General features: G+C 42.3%; 1 protein-coding gene across 3 annotated transcripts in view; it reads right to left on the reverse strand.

Moving 5' to 3' along the window:
• The window catches only part of PPM1D (protein phosphatase, Mg2+/Mn2+ dependent 1D), a 44,886-nt gene extending 31,476 nt beyond the window's left edge, over window positions 1–13,410 (reverse strand). Inside the window, exons 1-2 of one of the 3 annotated variants that reach the window (XM_034752598.1) lie at window positions 11,377–13,410; window positions 10,465–10,524 (exon numbers count right to left, since the gene is read on the reverse strand). In XM_034752598.1, coding sequence (XP_034608489.1) covers window positions 10,465–10,524; window positions 11,377–11,443 — 127 coding nt within the window. In that variant the 5' untranslated portion in view covers window positions 11,444–13,410. Of the gene's footprint in view, window positions 1–6,188; window positions 6,875–10,464; window positions 10,525–11,376 lie in introns of those variants that run through there. The other 2 variants (XM_034752599.1, XM_034752597.1) reach the window with 2 other exon arrangements.
• Between the last annotated feature and the right edge of the window lie 289 nt (window positions 13,411–13,699).

Below are 13,699 nucleotides of genomic sequence, written 5' to 3' on the forward strand. Positions count from 1 at the left end.
CAGAACTCTGAAATCCTCATTTCCATTTAACCTGTGCATTTATTACACAACATACACTGGTAGGAACTCATTAGCTGCAACAAACCCTTTTTAGCAATAAAGAAATGTATTAGACAATCAAATTAGTGTTTACGTAAAATGAGAAGCATTGTAACCAAAATCCCACATTTGAAAACAAAACGGATACAGCAAGAGCTCATGATTTTAAGCTCTCACTCAGCCACACCTATGTCCATCAACATTAAGGGGCTTAAGCAAGTTAAGCCTCGATTTGTTTTAGTGGTGAGTACTACATATAATCTAGAATAGGACTTTCTTCAGATATTCAGATCATGCAATCTCAAACTACGAGAGAGATGCGTTTTAACTAGTAAACCCAAATTATTAAAATCCTCTTTGTTCTGTGGGTAAGCAATACATTCATTATCATTGGCCACGCTAAAAAAGATTTAAAAAAAGCTGAAACAAATGTAATGATAGAGTTTATCCATGAGCGTTAGCCCAAAATGGATCTGACATGCGGCATTCAATGGCTTGTATATAGTCGGAAACAAAGAACTAAGGATTCTGTTAATATAATACTACTTTCAAAGAACGCAGACCTGATCAGACATCAGTGGATGAGTCAAGACTCCAGATCAATTACTAAAAACTATGACTCTGGGGGAAGGCGCTCACATGCCTCAAGTTTCTTCACACTTCAGAAAATGAGGATATCTGCCTACTTTAGAAAAGTGCTGTCATGCTGAACACTTGTAAAAGACTTCGGCTTTATTTTCACTGGGGTAATGGAGGTGTTGTTAACTCAAGTTAGCTAATGCAAGGTGGATTTTACCTGCCATTTCACTCTGAATCTCACTCATCGTTAGATTATCAAGTTTAAGATGGCTAACAGATCCCCTCCTCCCTTCATTGTTTTAAGACCCTCACAAAGCCCAGAGTTAAGAAGAGTAGCAGTTTTAACACAATTTCCTTGCTTTAACCACTTTAAAAAAAAAAAAAAAAATCAGGCTTTTCATAACCCTAACGCAGAATGGATGTTTTAAAAACACCAATACAGTGTTTTTCTTACACTAAATAAAAAGGTTCAGGAGTAGTCAGGTATGCACTTTTATTTCCAAAATAAGGACTCTTAGTACAAATTGTTTCAGTGTTAAGTCCAAAGCGAGGGTCAAGCCAAGACTAAGATTACTAAAATATAAAGATGTACATTTCTTTTTCATCCTGGCAAACGTAAACTAAAGACATAACAGGTGTGTCTACAACCACAACACCAGATGGTCAGACAAACGATCCTAACTTTCTCTGTTTGTTTGTGGTTTGGTTTGTTTTTTTAAGTACGAAGCTGTATCCACCACTGACTACACAACTATTCTCATGTGGCCCATTCCCTAGCTAACTCTTGAGCTGCAGCTAGTTGCCTTAAAGGATACACTGCAATAAAACAGCTGTGTTAGATCAGTGGTGATTCGCACAGTAATTTCAGATTTTCTGTAGTGTATAGAAGCCAGGTGCTGGTACAAACCTAACCACACCTGATCTGGTGATCTGGAATTGAGGCTTAAGTTCAGTATTTGTTTCAGTGGGATCACAGGTCCCAACAGGACTTCAATAACCTGCCACTGAGTATTATCTCAACCCAGCAACATGCATCTTTCAAGCTTTTTTTTCCCCCTTTCATTAAGTGTACACGTGAAATGTAAGACCAAGTTTCCTTTTAACAAAACAAGTCCAGTGCACTGTGTTTATACCAGACTCCAATATTCCAGATAATCCAATATGGTGGACAAAAGCTATTTTTCCTAAATCAGATGCACTGAGAGCACATGCCACTTTATCAGTTAAAAGCCACAATGCATTGTTTGTTCTGGACAGTATTAGGTTTTCTCCCTGTCCAAAATGCTCCAACAGCTTCCCAAGCCCCTCATTCAAAATACTGCCATCCCTCATTCAAAATACTGCCATGGCTCCCAAATGTTCCTTGCGTCTTCCCTCCTCTTCCCTACCTGGCCATTGAGAAAGAGCCTTCGCTCAATTACGCTATCTTAAGAAGTTTACATAATCTGTTTTAAAAACACACACAATGCATACCAGGGGTCTTAATAATGTTCCTTTAAGATTGAGGGACTGCCAGTAGGATTCTTTATAAACAGGGATTTTTCTGACAGTTAGAGGACTATTGCAAGGCAAGATCAAGATGACCCAACTATAAAGGCAAAGTTGTACATCATTAAGTTGACGAATTATTGCCCACTTTATTGTGCACTAAGTTAAGAGTGATCAAAAGAGGAATATTGAGATGAGACAACAACACCACACAATTGCATTCACCACTCAGAATTATACCCGCACTGCCTGTAAACAACAACCAATCTCTCATACATGTTCGGCAACAGAGGAACAATGAGAAACTGCTGTTATGTCCAAGTAATGTAATTCAACAATAGTTTTCTCGCTTCATTGGATCTATACTCCAACATTTACATTTAAATCATACAATTATATTCTCAGTGTCAGCGTCCGACTACAACATAGCTGCAACTGTGCACTAACACCATCACCTGCCTAATAGTTATAGACTCAGATACCTCTTCCCGCACAGTATCAATTTGTTTTAAAAGGAGTTAGATTTTGGGATGTCCTTAACAGCAGAAGACAAATGTGCTAACATGCACTAATACTTTTGGCACAGACAGGCCCCGAATTAGAAGTGTGTAAACTGGTTAACAGTGATAACAAATCTTCACCAGCCTTTTTATATACAAGGCTACATACAGTACTCTATAATAATGGTCCAGAGCAATTTAGGAACACTATTTTGAACCATTATGGTGAAGAATTTTAAATGGGCAAGTTGAAAACTTGTTTGGAGACATGTTAAGACAGGTGCCTACTCTTTCCACCTGTGAAAATCCTTCAGGGCTTGACAAGCTAGAAATTTACGCATTACTAGTAGTTGGTACTAAACCGGTGTCACAAATACAAATACCCCACCCTAACTGACAAAACAGACACCACCTTGGAGTTTGTATTACAAAGGAGTGCAGCCAGCCCAGTGTGCACAATAGTGGGGAAAAGAGAAATTTTGAACAAGAACAAGAGAACAAAGCCCTTCTCTTGAAGAAAGGACCTTGTGGTTATTTTGTTTTGTTTTCCATTCAGACTAAAACAGGATCTCATTGTTTAAGGTCTCCTCCAAAAGGCTCAGACAGCAGACTGCATGGAACTCAACCCACCTACCTTGGAAAGCGTGGAATCAGATCAGTCAACTCTGTCAGGAATGGAACAGCTCATTCCAGGGAATGCAAGTGTTCTAAGCCTGCCATTAAACTACACGTAAGCTAGTTGTAGTCACTGTGTAGCAAGAGATTTAATAAAACAACAAGATTGTAGAATTAAAACCTTACACACACACACCCCAAGCCCTTCTTCCTTCCACACAAAAATATCACTAAAACCCTACATAAATTGTGGAGCAGTTTTTGTTTGTTTTTTAAATGGGCAAAACAGTGTTAGAAAAACTAATAACGTTACTACAGTTGTGCAATTACATGGTAGAGTATTAAAAAAACACTTTTGTTTCTGGTCTCCCCATGCTGGTTTTCTGACCCTCTTTCCTCATCGATCAACAAAGCTTTTGCTACACACCGAAGAAGTTTTATAATCCAATTTAATGCTCCTCTCTCTCAGCTTTACTCTGCCCACAAAACCAAGACAGATCCCTCTTGCAAGACATTGGTCATCAGCTTGGAAATATCGGAGTTAATGGCTTATTGGCGGTAACCATGGACAGTCACTCAGGGTATGCGTACGCTACAAACACTACAGCGGCAGCCACACTGCTACAGTGTAGTTGCTTCCTAAATTGCCGGGAAAGGTTTTTCCCACCACTGTAGTTAATCCACCTCTCCAAGAGGCTAGATTGCTGGTAGAAGACTTCCATCAACCTAGCTTTGTCTACATTGGAGTTAATGAAAACTTCAAGCTAGCAAGTTTGTGCTCCAGAAATCAGGGAGGAAGGCTTACTGCAAAACTTACAGAGAAGTTACAGAACTACCAGCAAAAAACAGTGCCCTGCCTTAAGCTGTCCTCGAAAACTGTTTAGAACAGTCATATATCAGAAGCTCTGTTTGGTATTCACCAGTTGTTGCTCATAGCATTTCCTACATCACGTCAATAGTTTTGTTTTTATGGGGGGGGGGGGGTTGCACGTGCTATGAAAACCACCTTTGGTTACCACACTCAGCAGGGAGACAACTAGAAAACAAGCTCATTATCTTTTTCCTCCATGCTCTCTCCCCATTGTTTGGGTCCATATGACCACCCTACTTCCTGTCATGCAAGCCCATAATCTGGGGGTCAGCTGCCACTCCTCTCTTTTCCCTAATATCCAGGCTTTGATCAAGTTCTGCTGTTTCTTCCTCTACAATAGCTCTAAAATCCACTCCTTCCTTTCTGCCCCAACAGCCACTTTTCCCCACACACCCCACTCCAACTATGGCAACCTGTTCTTTCAGGATCTTTCCAATACTTATCTTACCCCTGAAAACCCTGCTCTGTCCAAAGTGTTTTTGCAAAAAGTCTCAATTGTTACTTCAACCATATCATTCCCTTTGAATCACTTCATTGGCTCCCTGCTGTGTTGTGCATGGAATCCTACTTTATCCTCGACTTCAAGGCCCAATATTCATAGTGCTCCCGCCTACAACTTTGACCTGGTCTCATTGTGTGTTCCCTCTCCCTGCCAGCCTTCATACTCCCTTTGTCTTCATGCTTTTCTTCCATGCTGTCCCATATGCATAAAGGGTCCCCAGACTAATCAATAAGCCACAACCCTCACCACATTTAAAATCCTTGTGAAATTTACTTCTGCAGTCTCACCTACTAGATGTGTGAGGAAACATCACATGCATGATAATATCATCACCTAAATCTTTCCCTCTTCTCTTGCATAATTAGGACACTCACTTATGTCATGCTGTATTGTTAGGGCAGAGACGGTGCTCTTTGTTTTGGAATGTACTGAGAATATTCCCAGATACTCAAATAGTAAAACAAGTAACAAATAATAATCCCAGTTGCAGCAGCCATGCTTTGAACCCTCCCATCAGCAATCAATGGGCAGAACTGGAGACAGGGCAATTAAGGAAAAATGTCTGCCAGGTCCTTTAGAAGGGACCCATTTGGTACTAAAAAGAACAGGAGTACTTGTGGCACCTTAGAGACTAACAAATTTGTTAGTCTCTAAGGTGCCACAAGTACGCCTGTTCTTTTTGCGGATACAGACTAACACGGCTGCTACTCTGAAACCTGTCATTTGGTACTAAAAGAAGTTCCCCCTTCGACTCAGGGCATTCCAGGTAAGGAAAGCCTGGAGGTGATCACATGCATAACTCCATAAAATACCAAGATCTACAGAACAGATTTAGCAGGGGTTCCAACTTGCATTGTTAGCAAGGCAACACACAGCTTCACAATCACCCTCTCCTCTTTTATCCAAAGTCTTTATCTAGTGCCTTTCTATCCATCACAATGTCTCCTCACAGCATGGGGTCCTTTCCCTTCCCCAAATAATCTTTACTAACCGTCTTGATCGAACCAGAAAACCATTTTTCCCCTGGAGACACATTTGCAGTCTCTCCACATGTAGACTGAAACGATTATGATGATGAAGTTGGCGTCCTGTTTCCAGCAGCAATGGAGGGAAACTTTGCAACCATATAACTCACCAGTATGTTAAAAAAAAAAAAAAAAAAAAAAGGAGAGAAGTCGAAAGTGAAGAAAGAAAGAGATAGCTGAAACCAGGGTGTTTCCCCCATTCTCGATAATAGTGCATGGATAAACTTGGTGGTGTCTTGTTCCCAGTGCAGGATGATACTGACCTGTTTCCAAAGGGGGAGGGAGGGAAGAGACAGGTGCTGCCCTTTTACCCCGGGTCGAGGGTGCAAATTGGAGGGAACAGGGGGAAAGTAGCAGACAGAGAAGTAAAAAGGCGATTATCCTACTCCTTAAGGGGGGGGGAGGAGAGAAGAGGCGATCACTGCCCAACCAATTCCCAAATGGGAGGGGCAGAGGGAGAAGCAGGAAGGGGGGAGGCTGCCGCCCTGATAACAGTTCGGAGGGGCGACGAAGATTAGGAGCAGAAGCGAGGGAGAAGTTGAACCGATCTGGCAGCGCCTGTAACTTACGCAGCTTTTTCCACATGGCCCGGTGGCAGGCGATGAAGCCTTTGCGCAGGGCCGCGCACACCTCGGCCGGCTCGGCGGAGCAGAATCCCTTCTGCTTCTTGATGAAACCCCAGAGGTTCTCCCGAGCGAACTGGGCCGCCTCCCGGCCCCCGTGCCCGTCACACACGGCGAAGAAGGCCACGGAGCGGCGAAGGCACCGGCTGGAGCCGGGGGACGGCTCTTCCTCTTCCGCCGCCTTCGGGCTAGCGCCTCTCCCCCGGCAGCTTGCGGGCAGGGGGTCGTGCCTGGCCCTGGACTCGGCCGCCCGCTGGCTTCCAGGCCCCGATCCGCCCTTGTAAGCGGGGCCCTCCTCCCCTTCGGCCGGCAGCTCCGGCTCCACCACGATCTGGGTCACATCCTCCATGTATTTCCTGCCGCCCTGGTCGGAGAACACGCTCACCCCCATCGAGTACAGACCCTCCATGGGGGGGACCGGGGTAGAGGCTGGAGCCGCTTCTCCGACGGTAGCAGGCCCCCAAAGAACCAGCGCGGGGTCTCCAGCCGAGCGGCTCTGGCGCGCTCCCCCGCCAGCAGCTCCAGCCGCGGCCGGTGACTATTGTTTATGTTCGAGGCGCTGTTTGGGCATGTCCGAGACGCGGAACGCGGCGCTCATGTAACAATCCCCGATGGAACCCGCAGGACCTGAGAGTTCCGAGGCGCAGCGCCCCCTGCCGCACGCCAGGGCTCACTGTACCTCCGGCGCCACCGTTCGAAACAGCGCCCCCTGCGCCCGTCCGCGAGTCGGGCCTTGCAACAACCCTCTGCAGCGCTCAGCGCGGTAACTAGCAGTGGCCCCCGCAGCCGCGGGCAGGGCGTTAAAAGCTTCTGCTGGTCCTAGGTCCACTTCAGAGGCTTCTCTGTAGGGGGACCACTGACCAGTTAACCAGTGTAAAAAATGGGGGTGGGAATAGACCCCTGTACAAGACAAAACCTCAAATATTGGGATTGTCCCTATAAAATTGGGACATCTGATCACCCTAGTTCTCTATTAAGAGTTAACTTTTAATTTAACTGAAGATTGCTATAGTACCATAAATGTACAGGCACTTTACAATGAGGGAGTACAGCTTTATTCAATAGGGTGCCAGCTACCAAGTCAAAGTCCTGAAACTTACCCCTTGCCATAGGCATCTTTAAAAACCTTTCACTCTAGTCCCTGATGGCTTTACCTCGCCTCACCTTGAAGACTGACTCAGCCTTGCTATCACAGCAGCAGCTCCTACAGGGCCCATGGAATAGGGTCCTGAACGACAGACAGAACTGCTAGGGCTGGATCCTTGGTTATATAACAGAACAAGATCTGTAAAAAGCAACAGAGTGTTCTGTGGCACCTTATAGACTAACAGATGTATTGGAGCATAAGCTTTTGTGGGTGAATACCCACTTCGTTGGATGCAGGTATTCCACTTCGTCGGAAGTGGGTATTCACCCACAAAAGCCTATGCTCCAATACGTCTGTTACCCTATAAGGTGCCACAGGATTCTTTGTCACTTTTTACAAATCCAGACTAATTAAACTGGTGCAACTTCTCATGTAGACAAGGTTTCATTCCAGTTTAAACATGTTTTATTTTGGTTTTAAGCCAATTGAAACAGGTTTAAGCTAAACTCAAATAAGCCACTCAAACCTAAACTCAAATAAGCCACTCAAACCAAAATAAGAGTGGCCTTGTCTTCACTAAGGAAAAAAAAGGTGTATTTTTAGTACATTAGTTAATATATGTTAAAAACCCAGTGTAGACAAAGTAATTGTAGTTTTAACTTGTTAGCTGGTAGAGGTAAACCCTAGGCTCCCCTGTAGGGAGATGTTAGCTAACATGTTAAAAGTACACCCTTTTTCCTAGCCCCAGTCTATGCTTAAAACTTACGTCGGCGTAGCTACAGTGCTCAGGGACTGTGGAAAATCCACACTCCTGAGTACCGTAGCTATACTGACCTAACTTCCGGTGTAGACACAGTTAGGTTGAAGGAAGAATGCTTCCGTCAAGCTAGCTCCAGCGCTTGGGGAGGTGATGTTCCTACAACAATGGAAAAACCACTTCCATCACTGTAGGTTGCATCTACACTACAGGGTTATGCTGGCATAGTTATGGCGCTGTAGCTATGCAGCTACATGGCCACATTGTACATAGTCATAATGTAGGCAGGGCTAGTTTCTACAAAGGGGTTTGCACCAGTTAAAGTATATTGGTTTAAAAATAGATTTAAATTAAACCAGTGCAATGTCGGTGTTTAGACAAGGCCTAAGGTGTGCTTTGACATTTTGTGGTAAGGTAACCTGTAATACTATTGTTTTAGCAGCTCAAGCCTGGTTTACACTATAAAGTTTTCTGGTAAAACTTGCCTTCTGTCAGCATGCATTCACCTTCAGTTCTGATAAAACCCTATACTTCTGCCAGTAAATGTATACCCCAGCAGCATAAGTTCAACTCCAACAAACAGCCCTCCAGCAACAATCCCACAATGCCACTGTTCCCACAGCAGTAACCACCTCTGTCAAATTTTTGAACTCCTCTACCAAGGGGTCACAGCAACCAGAAGCTATATATGTACACTTTTAAATCCCCAGCATGTTTTGGAAATGCCTTTCTTCCTGCTAGCCCATTGTTGCAAACACACAGGTATGGCTCCATGTAAAGCTAAAGCTAAAACTGCAGCTAAATCTTTTGCTTCTGCCTGTTCCAGGAAAGAAATCCTGGATTTCCTCAGTTAATGGGGGAAAGGAGCAGTGCAAGCACAGCTGCAAAAATTCCCACAAGAATAAGATGTTTATTTGAACAGTGCCAAGGAGATGCAGGAGCTGGGGTACAGCAGGGAGGAGTTCCAATGCTGGGCAAAGGAGAAGGAACTGCAACAGTCCTACCAAAAGGAGGGCAACAAAAAGGTCAGGTGCTACTCCCCAGAGCTACTGCTACTACGCAGAGCTAAATGACATACTGAGCAGGAACCCCACCACCAATCTGTGAGTGGCAGTGGATCTTCTGTGATTTCTAGATGATGGCACTCCAGAACTGTACAGATGAAGAAGAGGGAGGACATAGAAGATGCAGAGCCAACAGAGAGCCAGGCGCTCTTCTAGTCCCAGCCAAACCCAACCCAATCCAAATGAACCCAGAGAGTGAACCCACTGAAAAAGGGGACTCAGGAATGTGTAATTTAATGTTCCAAAGGTGTGAATGCTTGTATGTGTTGCCAGTCCCTTCCCCAATTCAAGGAGTAATTGACCTTGGTAAATAAATTCAGCCCTCTTTTCTTTGGTTAAATATTTTCCAAGCCCTCCACATTATATATGGTAAGTGGTATGCAATATATTCAACTCTAATTCAAATTATTACATCTCTAGTGATAGAGAGAGAGGATATAAACATTTTGAGTTTGCATTGTTACTAATTTAAAAATAATGAGTGACTAGATGCCTTAGGGGTTTTGCAATGGGAGATGGAGCCTTTCACCTTTAGAAAACTGCTGTTCAGGTTAGCTAATTAGCAATTGGTGCTTTGACAACATGAAATGCAAATGTTAAACCCAGCCAGGTTGATAGTGGCCAGAGGTTATTTACCCACTAATTGTTGCTAGGTGGCCTAAGTGAAGTGAGTTGGAAATCTCAGTAGAATTGCTAGTGGGCAAGTATCTATGGGTACATCTACACTGCAAATTAAGGAGTAATTGTAGCATGGTAGGCATACCTAAATTAGCTTTAATCTAGCTAAAATGGATAACAATAGCCGTGAAGATGCAGCAACACAGACCCCATCATAAGTAGCAATTTGAGTACATACCCAGGGTCCCTGGCAGACTTGAAGTGGGGCAGCTAGCTCACACTGAAGCCTGTGCCACAGCATCTTCAGTGCCATTGTTATCCAAACTAGATTGATTAAACCTAGAACAGATATGCCTACTGGCTCCACAATTACACCTTAAACTTCAATATAGGCATACCTTTAATCACAATTACCTCCACTAGGGTGACCAGATGTCCCGATTTTATAGAGACAGTCCCGATATTTGGGGCTTTTTTAAATATGGGCTCCTATTACCTCCCACCCCCATCCCGATTTTTCACATTTGCTATCTGGTCACCCTAACCTCCACAAATAGCATCCTTCCCTATTGTTAATCTTCCTCAGAGAAGCTAAGGATTGGAAAGGCATGGAAACTGATCTCCACCTTGAGACCCTTTCCTGTCAGGGTAGGGATGAAGTACACTGACCAATTGGTATGGGGAAGTTTGTACTACCTGTTCTTTGGATAAGATGCTTCCATCCCGATGCTGGCAGTTGGACACTGCACCAATCACCTGCAGTAATTCACTATTTTAAATAAGCACAAGATACAGGGTCACATACAGCTTCCTTGTACCTAATTGCTTATATACAGATAGAGAAAATTTCACAAGGAATTTGAGAGTAAAATGATTTAACTGTTTTCATCTCACTACTTAAAAATTATTCAGAAAGAGATACAAGATCTCCAGCTGGCCAGACTACAGAAAGACAGCAGTTTAGATTCTCTTCTCAAGACCAATATAGATGAAACCTACAAAACATTAAATTTACTTGTCTGAATTGGAGCAAGCAAAGAATGTCAGCACAAAGAAGAAAACTTTTTCTGACAAGAGGAATGTTCACAGAAACACTCTCCTTTTCTTCGTGTAGTTTTACAGGAGCCAATGCACCAGACTGCTGGTCTACAACTTAATTATTTCCTGTTAGAAGCTTACAATTTTAAACTTCCAACAAATTCCCCATAATACTGTTTTAAAGGTTCCTGTAATGTCCACATCAAGAAGATAGAGCTCGTCCATATTTTAGGCATGTAAATGAACTTCCTTCCCACTTCAAAATAAGCACATTATGTTACAAATGCAAGTAGAGTATTTTTACATTTGTCCTAGCAAGTTAATCCAATAATTTAAAATATCTATTTTAACACAACTGCTGAAGTGTGAACAAACATCTCAATCATACCAAAGCTTAAAGCCCTCATCTTGACTAAGAAGCTCCAGAGAAAACACAAATATGGGAGAATATTGTCTAAACCTTTCGAGAAATCTCACTTTTCACTGGTATTTTAATGAAATACTTCAATTACACATGGGTATACTCTCATCTATGTCAATATGTCAACTAGCTTCATGCAAGTATCTTACCTTTAGAAAATGAATGTAAGGAACAACATTGTTTTTTCAGGAGATGGACAGGTGAGGACTTTTCCATCTGTAATATCCAGGATTCTTTTTTCCCCTGTAAAACAGACAAAGCACTTATAGAGCACCTTTCACCAAAGAATCTCAAAATGCCTTAAAAGTATTTATCTTTTTGACCCAAAGTAATCTAGGGACCATGATAGGTATTCTAATTACAGCATACTTCCCGAATGAGGGGAGTTAAAGAAGCCTCCCCTTTCTCTCTGTGAAGTAGATATTAGATCTATTTTACAGGTGGAAGAAAATGAGGCAGAACAGTTAAGTGATTTAGCTAAGGTCACAAAAATAGTCAGTGACAGAACTAAGAAAAGAAACTAAGAGTCTTGACTCCTAACTTGCTGCTCTAACCATGAGACTCATGTCTAGCCTCATAATAGATCTTTAGTATCTATTTCATACATGCATACATATGTCCTCAAAAAAAATCTATTCACAAACACACATATATATAAAGTGGCAACTAAAATTATATCAATATAATTTGTTATATCAATATAACTTGTGGCATTAGTTTTTCAGGAACCATCACTTTGAGTTCATTGCCATGGTAAAAAACTCAAGCAGGTCCTTCCCTCTTCTTTCTAGGCTTAAGTACTAAGTGGTAGAACATTAATTCAGTTGTTCACAATGATTAAACCTGCCTCCATATCGCCAAAAGTGATTTTTTCCACAGGTACACCAGCTGAGGTGGAAAAGGAAACCTGAGCCTAACAGTTCCATCAGCTTGTCCAACCTTCAAGTATGTAAGGAATTAATTTAAATAGTCCAATGTTAGCCAGCAGTGATAACTTTGTAGTGATCTCAGCTTAGTTTTGGAAAACTTTAGGTCATAGGAACAACAGGTTCAAAGTACATCAGCATGAACTCATGCTTCTGTATTTCCTCCATAGAATCTCTCTGTCTGCATTTATTCCAAGGGGAACTTTTCAGATGATATTGTAGCAATCAAGGTCTCATTTGCACTCAGAATACGCTATAACCAGGAGATTGTGATCTGGTTTTCTTATATGACATTCCCATTCTCCTCACTGTTAGGCTGATCAGTTTCTTCGATGATTTTTCAAAGGCTGAAACATGGAAAAAGTAAATGAAGACATGAGATGTGACATGTACTTTGTATTATTTAAAAATTAACTTTTCATAATCCAAGGTATTAGGGAAAAAAGGAAGTTTGTTTACAAAACATTTAAAAGATGACAGTGTCCTTTGTCTTTGTTTATTTCCTATACATCAATACACACACACTTAAAATACCAGGGACTATATAAGTATATAACTCTTTCTCCTCTCACATACCACAAACTCACGTAAGGCTCTTTCTGAAGACGGGTCTTTGCTTCACAGTCAAAGGCCTGATCAGTACTAGCCTTGAAGTGATGGCAGAAGAACTACTGACTTCAGTATGAAAAAATATACTGATGAAATATACCCTTGACTGACACAGTTACGCCAACCTAACCCCGAGCGTAGACACAGCTATATCAATGGAAGAATGCTTCTGTCAATGTATCTACCATCGTTCAGTGAGGTGGTGTTCCTGTACCAATGGAAAAACCCCATCGGTTGGAGTAGGCTGTGTCTACACTATGGATTATGTCTAGTATCTACAGAGACTCCTATAACTTGTATTATATTAATAGATCATTGATGTTGATTTTCAATAAGTCTTGGAGCTCTGGGGAAGTTCCAGAAGACTGGAATAACACTAATGTTGTGCCAATTTTTAAAAAGGGTAATCAGGATGACTGTTATAGGCCTTTCAGGCTGACATTGGTCCTGGGCAAGATAATGGAGCAGCTGATACAGGACTCAATTAATAAAGAATTAAGTAAGGGTAATGTAATGGAAAATAGATCCTATCAGACTAACTCAATATCTTTTTTTGACAAGATTACAAGTTTGGGAGATAAAGGTAATAGTGTTGACATAACATACTTAGACTTTTCCAGGGCATTTGACTTGATACTGCACAACATTTTGATTAAAAAACTAGAACTATATAAAATTAGCCTGGCACACATTAAATGAATTAAAAACTGTCTATTAGGTCTCAAAGTAATTGTAAATAGGGCATTGTCACAGAGCAAGTATGTTTCCAGTGGGATCCCGCAAGGATGAGTTCATGACCCTATGGCAGTGTTTCCCAAACTTGGGACGGTCAGTACGGCGGTCAGTACGTCCTTCGGCCCGCGCTGCTTCCAGCAGCTCCCATTGGCCTGGAGCAGTGAACCACGGCCAGTGGGAGCCGCGATCGGCCGGACCTGCG

Source organism: Trachemys scripta, chromosome 18 (assembly GCF_013100865.1).
Source record: "Trachemys scripta elegans isolate TJP31775 chromosome 18, CAS_Tse_1.0, whole genome shotgun sequence".
Lineage (NCBI taxonomy): Eukaryota > Metazoa > Chordata > Testudines > Emydidae > Trachemys > Trachemys scripta.